The following is a 13,196-nucleotide window of genomic DNA, read 5'->3' as shown; positions in this document are numbered from 1 at the left end:
CACGTCATTACTATTATTAAAAGAAAACAAACAACCAAACTTGAAAAGGATTAGAAGACCCTCCACAAGATCATAAGCAGACAAAACTAGCAGAAGAACTACCTCTTGCAGCACGTTTTGAACACGTCCACTGAAGGCACTGCCCACACCCCATGTCTTCCACTATATTTCCATTCATCAAATCTTGAGTGCTGTTGATTTACAGGAAATTTTCATGTCTTATGGTAGAGTTCTTATTTATTTGGAGAATAAGACTACAGAAATGTCCCTTTATTAGAGAGCCAGCAGACACAAGAGACTGTCTCAGTACATGCAAACTGTTCTTTCACCCAGTGGCACACTGGGCTTCGAGCAGGATGAAGGATTGCTCCTCTGATGCAGACATTCACATGCAGTAAGTTTTTGATAAAATATTAGGTGTAAAGAATTGAAAAGTAATGAGTTTAGAAAATCAGCTCTAGAAGATGGAGTCACCCCCAACAAAAGGTTTCTGACTTTCAGAACTGGCCTCATGGGTATTATTTGACTATTTAAAAAAAAAAAGAAAAAAAAAGGAAGAGCACCTGAAAACTCTTAACAGCAGTTTTGATCTCTAAACACTAGATTACTATAGGACATAATCTTCACATCTGAGCAAGCAAGAAGCATCAATATGAAGACCACAGAAAGGGGGTCTAGGTAAGAGGAAAAAGGGCCATTATAAAATAACAGTAAAATAAAAATATTGCATGTTGTTAATTTGGCAGTGCCTTTGCACAAAAGCAGAAGAAATTATTTATAAAAACCTGTAACTGCAGAAGTGTACACCAGGCACACTGTGCACAAAAGTGGACAAAGTAGATATACATACAACAAAATAAATAATTCTATGCCTGACCTGCTCATAACAGTGAATCTAACTCTGCTTTCCTTCTTTTCCTGTTTTCCTGTACTCCTACAGACAAAACAAAAACAACCTAGCAAACAATTTCCAAACACTGTTTTGGAAAAATATTTTAGCAGTCGTACCTTTAGGAGAAAAACTGGTTTGATTATATTGTGTGTGGACTCTAAGCCTTAACCAAATTCCACAGTAAGTAGACATTTAGCATAAATATTTATTCAGATCACATGAATACCTAAAGTGTGTGTCCAAGCAAATGGATAACTCCCTATGTTACTAGTTTTTGGGAGGCTGTGTGATAGTGATGCAAGCCATGAACATGAATTCATTTAATACTTTCATTTACTCATATATGCATATGAACACGACAACTATCAGTCTAAACTCAGCCCTGTTACTCAAAATGTGCTCCTTGAGATCACAGTTTAGTATAACTTGTGAAATTACAATATTTTTCAATATATATTTTTTTTTATTTTCAAGTGACAATTAATTTTTCAAATCTCCTTTAAAAAACACACATCGGTTAATATATTTACTCTCATATTTACATATTTACTATAGTTTATCATGCAAATTCTGACAAGACATACTACTTCAGAAAACACAAAATTAATTCTTGTTGCAGACAAATAATGATTTTGGAATAACAGAAACACAATAATTTTTTAAAAAAGTAAATTGCTAAACATTTGCGATAGAGAATTTTCTCCTTCAGTACATTTTTTCTCCTACATTAGAAGTTTCAAATGTAAAGCATCCTATGATCTTTTGGGGGGGACGTCTATCTATAGCATATACTATATCAATACCCTCACAAAGAAGTCTCTAGATTAACTACTTACACATAATGATGTAAGGGAGCCTGCATCTCATCACGCCAAAAAATATATTCTGTTAAGGTGTCAGTACCAATGTGACTGACAACTTCAAAGGCAAGTATCTTTCCATCACAACAAGTATTTAACCATGGGAAACCTCATTTTTCAAATTATTCTGAGGCAAAGAGTAGAGTAGCATCTACTACAGCTTTGGCAATGGCCACCCCCATTAAATTTGCATGAAGTAGCTAAAAAAATATGTGCAGCTTTTAAACTTGAAGTTAGTATTTAATCTTTTTTTCCCATGGTGAATGATTTACTTACTAGAGGAAAGGACCGATATTAACCTAGCCTCCAGCTGCATCACCATAATAACTAACAGCAAAACTCAAATCATCACAAAGTAACAGAATTAACATGACTTTTTTTTCCTGTTTCTTTTTTTTCCTGTTTCTTTTTTTTTTTTTTGTCTTTTGTGCAGCACAAAACACTGATTTAAAAAGTGCCAGAGCCTTACCTTGGCTGAGTGCTCCATGGTGACAACCACTTTGGTCTGTGCACTAGATACCAGGTCCATTGCACCCCCCATTCCTTTCACCATCTTACCCTGAAATGAAATTTTTAATGGAAATGTAATTTTTTTTTTTTTTTAAAGATAATATTGTTGCTGCAAGTGACAGCACAAGACAGTCAACTTTTCCTGCATCAAAAGCCCACCTATTTCATAACCACAGTATTCAAACATCAACAGAGGGAAAAGAGCTGTCTCATTCTTGGCTCTATATAATGCAAATGGGAGAGTGATGAGTAGAATAAGGAGAGCCACTGCCATGGCTCTTTCCCTGGCCTGTAACCGAAATCTGAGTAGTATCATTGGCTTAGTGGAAGCACTGACACTGAAGAGCAATGAATTTAGCTCCAATGGTTTTGTCCCATGAAAAGCAAAGTGTATATCTACCTGCTAATGGAAATGTCACTGCTTCCTCAAAAGAAATGTCTACTTATGAAATGCAGCAACAAGAACATCTGAACACTGTACATTCACCAGACAGTTTAGAAAGTCTCTTGCCCCTTCAGAAAGCCATGCTTTGTACAACTGTATCAGCAGAAACCAATTGGTTTTGTTCTATTCCAGATGTCTGTAGAGGTCATTTCAGAGTATGGGCAAATAAATGTGGCTCAGTATTCACTTCTGTTTGTCCCTCAAAACAAGCAATGCTCTCAGCCTCTGGACTCATTCTTCTCTTAAAGTGTGTTACAATTGCACGTGTTATCACAGCAGGTGTCTTGTGGTTTGGTGTTCAGCTACCTCTATTTTTACTTTCTGTAATGTTATGGCATTCAATCCTGCCTGCTTCCACTACCTTAAAGTGGATGCATCTGATCTTGGAAGGTAAAGAGGTCCAGACCTGACACACTACTGACGAGAAATGATCAGAAGTACAAAGTTCTGTGAGTATGAGCACTTTTGAACACGCTCTAGACCCCAATAACTAAAGACAGCAACAACCCCATATACCAACCCAGAGCTGCCAAGGAGGAAAGAAAGGGGAGTGCAAGAGGGGCTAGTAGCAAACATGACATAAGGAGGGCAATGAGGATGGGAAGGGCCTTGAGGGGAAGCCATATGAGGAATGGCTGAGATCAGGTCAGCCTGGAGAATAGGAGGGGAGACCACAGAGCAGTTACAACTTCCTCTGTAGAAGAAGATGAGGAGCAGGCAGTGATCTCTTCTCTGTGGTGACCTCTGACAGCATGTGAGGGAATGGCCTGAAGTTGTGTCAGAGCAGGTTTAGGTTGGAGATCAGAAAAGGGTTTTTCACCCAGAGGGTGGTTTTCACCCAGAGCACTGGAGCAGACTCCCAAGGAAGTGGTCACAGCACCAAGCCTGTGAGGGTTCAAGAAGCCTTTGGACAAGGCTCTCAGGCACATGGTGTGACTCCTGGGGATGGCGCTGTACAGGGCCAGGAGTTGGACTTTGATGATCCTTGTGCGTCCCTTTGAACTCAGAATATTCTGATTCTGTGATTCTGTCAATTTTACAGATGAAAATGAATTAATTTCTGCCTCAAATGGTTTGTATTTGCTTTTGAGTGGTTATATGGACAGTAATACAACATTTACTGTTACAGATATAAAACCTAAAATTTTATGATTAACTGCCGGGAAAACTTCCTAGTACAAAGCTCTTCTCTTGTGCTTCCTATTATCAGCTATGTGATCCAATACCTTACAAGTATCAGTACCTATGGTCCATGATAAAAAACATATGGAAGAGACTTGTCTCATTAAACTGCCAGGCCAGCTACTTGTTAGTCCAAGATCATTATGGTCTCTTATGTAATGAAGGCAGTTGTATTGGTTTAGCAGGGCCTGATTTTTGGTAGCAGGGAGTCCACAAAGATGTTTCTTGTGAGAAGCTGCTGGAAGCTTCCACTGCGTCCAGCAGAACAAAATCCTGATGGCTCTGAAGCTGGACATGTTGCTGGCCAAAACTGGGCCAATGAGAGAGGCTGGTAACACCTCTGTGATGACATATTTAAGAAGAAAATCAAAACAAAGTCACAAGGTTTCGGCTTCTAGTCAGAGAAGAGAAGGAGGTGAGAACATGTGAGGGAAGCAACTTGGAAAACACCAAGGTCAGTGGAGAAGGAGAGGGAGGAGGTGCTCCAGGCACCAGAGCCAAGATTCCTCTGCAGGCCATGGTGAGACCATGGTGAAGCAGCTGTGCCCCTGCAGCCGTGGGGATCCACAGGTGATGCAGAGATCCACCCACAGCCCATGGGGATCCATGGGAGATGCAGAGATCCACCCACAGCCCATGGGGATCCATGGGAGATGCAGAGATCCACCCACAGCCCATGGGGATCCACGGGGGATGCAGAGATCCACCCACAGCCCATGGGGATCCATGTGGGATGCAGAGATGCACACACAGCCCATGAGGATCCATGTGGGATGCAGAGATGCACCCACAGCCCATGGGGATCCATGGGAGATGCAGAGATGCATCCACAGCCCATGGGGATCCACGGGGGATGCAGAGATGCAACGTCAGCCGTGGGGGAGGTGCCCATGCAGGAGCAGGTGGGTGCCTGGAGGAGGCTTGATCCAGTGCAGACTGGTGGAGAGAGAGGGCCCAGCTTCCAGGCTGGAGCAGCTTCCAGGCTGGAGCAGCCTGTCCTTGGAGGACTGCACCCTGTAGAAGAGAGACCCTTGCCAGAGCAGTTTTGGGAAGAGTGTCTGCCCATGGAGAGACTCACGCTGCAGCAGGTGCGGTTTGGCTGCTGCTGGTGAGAGTGGACCCACACAGGAGAAGTTCACAGAGAATGTTGCCATGGGAGGGACTCCATGGCCTCTCAGGGGAAGGATTCCTCTCCCAGAGCAGCGGAAGAAAGTCTTGATGATGAACTGACCATGCCCTGTACCGCTGGCAGGAGGAAGCGGGAAGGGGCTAGGGGGATATGGTGTTTTAAGGGCATATTTTACTTCTCATTATCTTCCCCTGATTCTGTTAGTAATAAATTTCACTTTGTAACTACAGCTGAAGCTGTTTTGCCTTGAAATATTTCTCCCAGTCCTTGTCTCACTCAGGAAGCCTTTGTTAATTTTTCTTTTGCTCTTCTCCCTCCTTTGCCCAGTTGTAGCAGGGGAAGGTGAGCGAGTGGCTCTTGTGGGTGCCTGGCATTGGGTCAGTATCAAACCACAACAGTAGTATTCACACACACACACATAAAAATATTCCCATTTCCCTGCTGTTGGCACAGTGAAGAACAAATCACATCTTCCTAAGTCTATAAACAAGCCCTTTGGCACTGTTCAGTCAGACTGATATTTAATATTTATCACATAAATTATCATTAGTACTAAATATTTCTTTGCAAATAGAAACCTGAAAAGGATTTATCTCTGTCCTTAACTTCCTGGCACTGTTCAGATCATTCTCCATCCTGCCTGGAAAAACAGAGCTCTCACAGAGACTGGAGTGACCTCTTACCTGCCTGCCAGAAACTCCATGACAAGATAATGCAGAGTAGCTGAAGATTACGTATTATCTCCACAGTAACTCAGAATATGTTTTCATTGAGGATCAGGCTATCAATACATCTATCCTGACAATGCCATTAGCTCATTTTCCAGGCCTTTTCGTTCTATTATCTACAAAAGACCTACACTGACAAGTAAATTCCTGAGGAACTAAGTGCTGATGAAGGGCAGCAACAAATGTACTGCTGAAGAAGCTGTCATACAGAACTGAGAGAAGAAACATCATCCCTTTGTGTTTGAAGAAAGAGGAAAATGCAAAATGAAGAGAAGGACTTAGGGATTTTAAATTGCTTCATCTGCTCCTCCTCTTTAGGAAAACATGTTCATCACTGGTGGGTGGTGCCTAGTAAAGCATATCAATTCAGCATTAAATGCAACTAGCCAAGTAATTACATGCTTTTATTTTAAGGAAGACCCAAAGTATAAAAGACTTACATTGCTCTCAGTGAACCTACCAAACTACCACAACTTGCATTTTTCCCCATTTCCCCCCACACTATACTGGAAAAGGGGACAGGGCATGCTAAATTTGAATTAAATTATTCACGGCTAAAAGGTGATTCCAAAAAGATACTTCACTCATTTTTGCCCTACCCTGCTCCCTCAATTTATTCATTTAAGATGATTTTTGTTAGTTTTTAATTACAATGGTGTTGCTATCTTAAGAAACCTTTCAGAAGGAAGGACAGTGGCGTGGTAGAGCATGGGTAATTTGAAGCACTGTTATAAAACCCATTTCATCAGATAGAGCTTGAAGTAAGAATAAAAAGTTTTTGGATTAGCCATGCACTTCTGAGAGAGCCAGTGTTGGCAGTTAATTATACAGACAGTTGGGTAGAGAACAGACACAAGCTGACAATTTGCGTGCAGTTTTTCTGTTACAATACAAGTTGGGAATTCTCCTTATCCCATTGTGCTTTCATCAGCAGTTTTCTCTAAGTCTCAGTCCAAATAATACTAGACTGAAAGACACAGAAATTTTGGACCTGATACTTTGCATTTTCTTAATTGACATCATCAGCTGTCCTGTTTCTTTGTGTAGACCGACATAAACCTACACAGTACTAGTGAAATTTCTTAAAATGCCTACTTATAGCAAAATTAATTGTTTTGTTATTGTGGTAACGGGGCATCTTTAAGAAAATATGACAGAAAAGTATGTATTTTCTCATCTAGTGTATTTACATCTGAACATTATTGGAGTGGTAAAATACAACATGAAAGAGCCTGAGGAATTAATTTAGCCTAATAGTGATTCCTAAACAGGAACCTTCATGTTTGTTTGGTCACCTGTGGCTCCCAAGACAACCTGGCATTCCAGTGGAAACTTGTGAGTACTCCAGTGTGGGCCAGACAGTCAAGATATTTTTCAAGAGAATGTGAAATTTTGCCAAATTGGTATTTCAAGCAAGTTAGAAAGGTACTACAGCAAGTAGGAAACAACTTATAAGAAAATTCAAGCAGATAAACAGATAAAGAGATAGATGAGAAAAAAGAGAAATATTCAGGAGACTTCTAACCCTATTAAGGTCTTGAATCCATGCTGGTGCCTTAAAACCTTTCTCTATATTCCCAGGGGGAAGGACTTTTCTTCTGTAATTGAATTTCATAACTGCTCCCAACATCATACGAAAAAAGGCACCTGAACTGCTTGCTTAAGTTAAAATAACATGAACTTTTGAGACAAACAGGTATTGCATCAACAGTACAGCAGAGCAGATGCTAATGATGAGTTCAAGAAACAATGAAAACTTGTCAGTGGTAAATGCATCTTGAATAATTCCATTTAAAACTGATATCAAGGCACAGGGAAAGTGAAAATGTACCCTTGCTTAGAAAGGATTCAAGCCACTTCCCTTCTAAGAGTCCTTGCCCACGTTCCCAACTGCTCTAATACTGTATAAATAACATTCTGAAATTTCTCTTTCCATCCCTTAGATAAAAGAGTACACATGCCTCACACTATGCTCAAACTTAGTGAAACTGCTGTTTCAAAAAGTCTTACAGAAGATAGCAAGTACTTCTAGCTTAAACTGAAAGCTTCCCATTTAACCTCAATATTCAGGCATCCCCCTGAAGACTGTGAACAAGATGCCTTTGAGGAAAGAGCAAAGAATTTAAAGATGTCAGCATTGTCTCTCCTGGCCACAGACACAGATGAGGTGTCAGGTATGAAAGGAAAAAAGGTATGGAAGGTGTCCTTATCAAAGGAAATCACTGTATCATGCCAGGGACAGACACTAAAATTCAGAGCAACTGGAACAGTACGAGCTTCACAGAGAAAAGCAGAAGCTAAGGCAATGCAGTGAATACAAGGTACTGCCATCACAACCATCAATTGTGCTAATGATGCAGTCAAAAGGACAAACTGAAGGCCCCTTCAAAGATCTCTGCTCTGCCCTTCTCTGCAGCAGTGCTAGCACACATAAGTCACACAGCTCTCCCTCTCTTCATAGACACTGTCTGCCAGCACAGATGTGTCAGCATCAAACCGCACAGCACAGTGAAGGAGGACATCAGATCCATACCTAATGATCTCATCAGTTGTGGGGTTACACCTGGTTGGTTTGGGAAAGCACATATTAGCTCAAAACTTTTGTTTCAGGAAAAAGCCCACAAAACAATCAGAACTTAATATTAAAAAAATACAGATGCATAAATCTACTCTAATTTCATAAAAATGTAGATGTCTCCTTTGCCCCTTGGTAACAGTCCTGTCCTGTATTTAAAGGATGGGTATACTTGTAGTTCATTCTAAAATGAAAGTCACAACTCTTCCAGATCTCACTTTCCATTTTTCCAGTGAAAAAGGCTGGATTAAGATTGTATCAAAAAAAGATGGATAAAGCTCAAGTATTCTGAACTATACTTCCTTGTTCTATTTTACACTGATTTTATGTCCTTACATATGTCCCACTTATAGAATTATTGTAATTATACTGTCAACTAGGACAGCTAGATTAGATCTTGCTCTGAGAAAAAAAATCAGTGGGAAGTCATTAACAGGATTTTTCATTCAGAAGAGCAGGTAATGCAACAATACAACAAAATGTTAATACTGGCAGAATACAACAAAACAAAGCACACTCTACATGCACAACAGGGTAAATGTCATTTTTTTTTAAGACAGAAAAAAACCTAGTTGTATAGTTAAGCCATACAAGAAATAGCCTGGTTTTGGAGAATGTTAACCAGGTATCTCCTAACACACACAAAAACACATAGTGAAATGTAAAATCAAAAAGTAAGTCTCATTTCTCAAAGAATGGAGTGTAAGTTCTTGAATTACTTCTTTTTCTTGGCAAAATGTAATAACTCTACCCTAAAATTTAACATACACAAATACATGCACTAACTATATATTTTTTTTTTATTTTATTTTCCATAATCAGAAAATTAAGGCTGCGTGAAACACATGCAAAGAAAGTTGGGCAAATTTAATTCCTTTATTCTTCCATAAACCTAACTTGAAATAACCATCAGCATCAGATTTGCATGACAGAGTAAAATTCAAATGAATACACTGAGAAGCTGCATCTCAGGGGCAATGCAAAACAGTCTGTGACATGCTTCATTGAAATAGTTTTGCTTTACAGTGATGAATGTTATTTCAGTGTAATGGGACAATTAAGCTGTCCATTCACCTTTGCATACCATTTACAAAACACACAGCATAGCATGCAATAATTAAATTTCACTGCCAACATAATACTAGTCTCACTTGAAAGTAATGGCTCCATATCATAGTAGCAGTTCTCACCACTAACCCACAGATCAGAAGTCCTTTGACATATGCTTGTATTTTTGAGACAGGCAGAATTTCTTCAGCTGCTCTCATTATACAGAAAGCAGAGCTGCCACTTCCCACACTGAAAATTTAAGAGTATGAATAAAATACCAATAGGGAGCTCCTACATTCCTTCCATGCAGACTGAAGAGAAATAAACATGAAGAAAATTGATATAAAAAGCCATCAAAAAGGTGGAAGAAGTAGAGCCAACACAATACTCCGTTTCTCCTCTTCGGCTGCAGGACTTGTGCAATAGTGATAATTTTGTATTGCAAAGGCTCTCCAGGGCTTTCAGGCACATGTTTGTTTGGCGATAAGCAGTAAGGTGGTATATTACTGTAGGTGTAATTTCAAGATGTGTGTCTGCAAAAACCTAATACATCTTCATACTAAACCAATGTCCCACTGAAAAGTAGATTTCCAAGAAGTCTCTGGCTAACTGCAAGTCCCATCCTTCTCCTCTGTTGAAATACTGATGTAGCCCTACTCATGTCCTAAACATCAGACAAGTTGATATTATTACTAAGAGAAAACCAGTCATTGAGCATATTTAATCAGCATATTTTCTGTTCATACAGATTTTAGCCCATTTTTAGTCCTTCACACATTTCATAGTTAATAGGTAAAATACTTTTCTTGCAATGCTGTATATCATGAAACAAAGCACTGAGTTTAATGCATTCAGTGCCCCAGATATACTAGGAGAATTAGGAGAGCAACTAGACAATGTGTTTGGATTTGAAATGAAAATATGCCTTATGCAAGGCATTCCTACCCAAGCAAAGTGATGAACAGGCTGCAGTAGGGCTCCTCAGAGAAGACCTACAGCGCTCGCAGGCATTCAGGGACGCAATCAGGGATACACGTCTTTTCTTCCATCATTAAAAATTATAATTTTGTATATGAAAAACTCTTGGTGTGGAGCCCTCTATTTCCAGGTTACCCACTACAAATAGCTAAAGGCAAAAATAAAACCAAAAAATCCTCATGCAGACACAGAGCTGGCTGGTCTCTGTCAATTTACCTTTATGTTAAAAATGTCTTTACTAATGAGGTCAAAGTGCCCAAAACTGTGCAAAATATGTGCTTTGAAGCTCTGTAGAAAAACTACCAATAACATGTAAAATTATACTCCTAATGCCTTAGGTTATACTAACCTCTACAGACTGTAAATTAGGAGATTTATTGTTGAATTTGAATGGGTTTCCTCATTTCTTCTTTTCAGATAATCTCCTTTGATAAAGCTTAGAATTTTTTTGTAATTTTATTTCATTCTTAATGTTTTAATCCTTTAGGTTTGGCTAGTCCAAGTTAGAGCATTGAAATTTTAGGCTGCTGAATAGAAAATATAAGGATTTTTTTTCCAAAGAATAGTACCAATTTATGTATCCAAACTTCACCTCCTGCACAAATTACATCACTCTCTTCTTCTCTTAGTGTTAACTAAGTTCACTACCTTAGCAATCTAACATGAATTTTAGACTCCAGCTGAAGAATATACAAAGCTAAAGTTTATTTTCCTGGTTTGTACTGTTTGTAGAAAATAGGGATGCTAAATAGTGTCAGGTCCTGTATCATCTCTGAGGCTGCTGCTTGCTAACTTCTAGACACTGGGCTTTGAGCCTGCTACCTTAGGAAATGGCCAGCTTCTTTTGCACCTTTGGATGCATTCTGTCTGCCCTTGTGAACTGACACAAATCTAATCTATTAACCGCTCCTCAATCCTCTTTGATGGTGGGTACTAAGTGCTATATCTACACATCTTCCAAATACCTCCAGGGTTGCTGACTCCACCACTTCCCTGGAGAATCTGGTCCAATGGTTGACAATGTTTTTGGTGAGGAAAGCATTCCTAATATCCAATCTAAACGTGTCCTGAAAAACCTTGAGGCTGTTTCATCTTGCACTATCAGTTGCTGGGAGAAGGGGCTGACACCACACAGTTAGAGCCTCCTTTCAGAGAGTTGTAGAGAGCAGTAAGATGTTCCCTGAGTCTCCTTTTCTCCAGGTTAAACACCCCCAGCTCCCTTAGCTGCTCATCACAAACCTTGTGCTCCAGACCCTCTACCAGTTTTGTTGCTCTTTTGTGGACATGCTCCAGCACTGCAAAGTCTTTCCTGAACCAGACAGCTTTTCAGCCACTCCGTCCCAGCCTGTGGCACGGCCTGGGGTTGTTCTCACCCAAGTACAGCATCCAGCACTTGGCCTTGTTGAACGTCACACCACTGGCTTCAGTCCATCAATGCAGCCTGTCCAGATCCCTCCGCAGAGCTTTCCTGCCCTCCAGCAAATCAACACTCCACCCAGCTTGGTGTCACCTGCAAACTGAGGGTGCATTCAATGCCCTCATCCAGATCATCAGTAAAGATATTAATCAGGGCTCTCCCCAATACTGAGACTTGAGGAACTCTACCAGTGACCAGTCACAGATAGATGTAACTCCATTCAGCGTCACTCCCTGGACCCAGCCACCCAGTTCCTTACCCAGCCAACTGTCCCCCATCCAAGCCATCAGCAGTTTGTCCAGAGGAACATTGTGGGAAATTATGCCAAAAGCTTCACTGAAGTCCAGGTAGACAACATACACAGCCTTTCCACCGTTCACTAAGTGGGACACCCTGTCATTAAAGAAGATCAGGTTCTCAAGGAGGAACTGCCTTTCCCAAAGCCATCTGTCTGATGCCCTGGTTGTCTTGTATGCCCTGCATGATGGCACTCAGGATGATCTATTCCGTGACCTTCCCTAACACTGAGATCAGGCTGACAGATCTGCAATTCCCTGGATCCTCCTTCCGGTCCTTCTGTAGACAGCCATCACACCTACAAATCTCCAGTCACCTGGTACCTCCCAGGTTAACCAGGACTGCTGGAAAATGATGGAAAGTATCAGTGAGAACATTCACCAGTTCCCTCAGTACCTTGGAGTGGCTCCCATCTGGTCCCACAGAACTGTGTGTGTCCAAGTAGTGGGGCAGGTTGGTGACCATTCCACCCAAAATGTGGAGGCTTTATACTGCTCCCTGTCCTTTGTTTTCCAGCTCAGAGGGCTCAGTACCTGGTCTGACCATAAGACTAAGGCAAAGAAGGTATTAGCCTTCAGCCTTTTCCATGTCTTTCATCACTATGTTTCCCCCTGCCCCCAGTGCAGAATGGACAACTTCCTTAGCCCTTCTTTAGTTATCAGTAGAAGCACATTTACTGCCTTCTATGGCAGTAGCCAAATTAAGTTGGACTTTAGCTCTTGTAATACTCTCAAATAACCTTATTACATCCTTCCAGTCCTTCTGAGTATGCTACCTTCTCATTAATGATTTACTGCATTGTTATGTTTTTCCCATGTAAGAAGTTTCTTCCTGGTGAAATCTGATGTCATGGATATTTCATCCATTTTGTGCTTTCAGATTCATCAACTTCTAACTGCAGGGACTCTCCACTATTGTTTCAATACTTTTTCTGCTGCTACAGTGTGTCAGCTGTATCAGTAGTCATATTAGGGTTGTTTAATGCTATGGGTTGTTCAGAAATGGATATCAAAAGGACATATTAAATGCATATTAATATGCATTTTAAAAAATACAGAGGTGTCACAGGGAACATGGCAGAAGTTCTGCTGTTTTGTTTTGACCTATTCCCAGCCTCTGATACATGTCACAAA

At 40.5% G+C, this 13,196-nt stretch overlaps 1 protein-coding gene across 1 annotated transcript in view; it reads right to left on the bottom strand.

Moving 5' to 3' along the window:
* Nucleotides 1-13,196, bottom strand: part of OXCT1 (3-oxoacid CoA-transferase 1) — an 81,840-nt gene that overhangs the window by 14,801 nt on the left and 53,843 nt on the right. Inside the window, exon 14 of the mRNA XM_041401011.1 lies at nucleotides 2,222-2,311. Within this exon, the coding sequence (XP_041256945.1) occupies nucleotides 2,222-2,311 (90 nt within the window). The remainder of the gene's footprint in view (nucleotides 1-2,221; nucleotides 2,312-13,196) is intronic.

This window comes from Onychostruthus taczanowskii, unplaced genomic scaffold (genome assembly GCF_017590055.1).
Source record: "Onychostruthus taczanowskii isolate IOZ18803 unplaced genomic scaffold, ASM1759005v1 scaffold180, whole genome shotgun sequence".
In the NCBI taxonomy this organism is placed as follows: Eukaryota; Metazoa; Chordata; class Aves; order Passeriformes; family Passeridae; genus Onychostruthus; species Onychostruthus taczanowskii.
The sequence above is the reverse complement of the archived record's forward strand: the minus strand, read 5'-3'. Positions and strand labels throughout refer to the sequence as shown.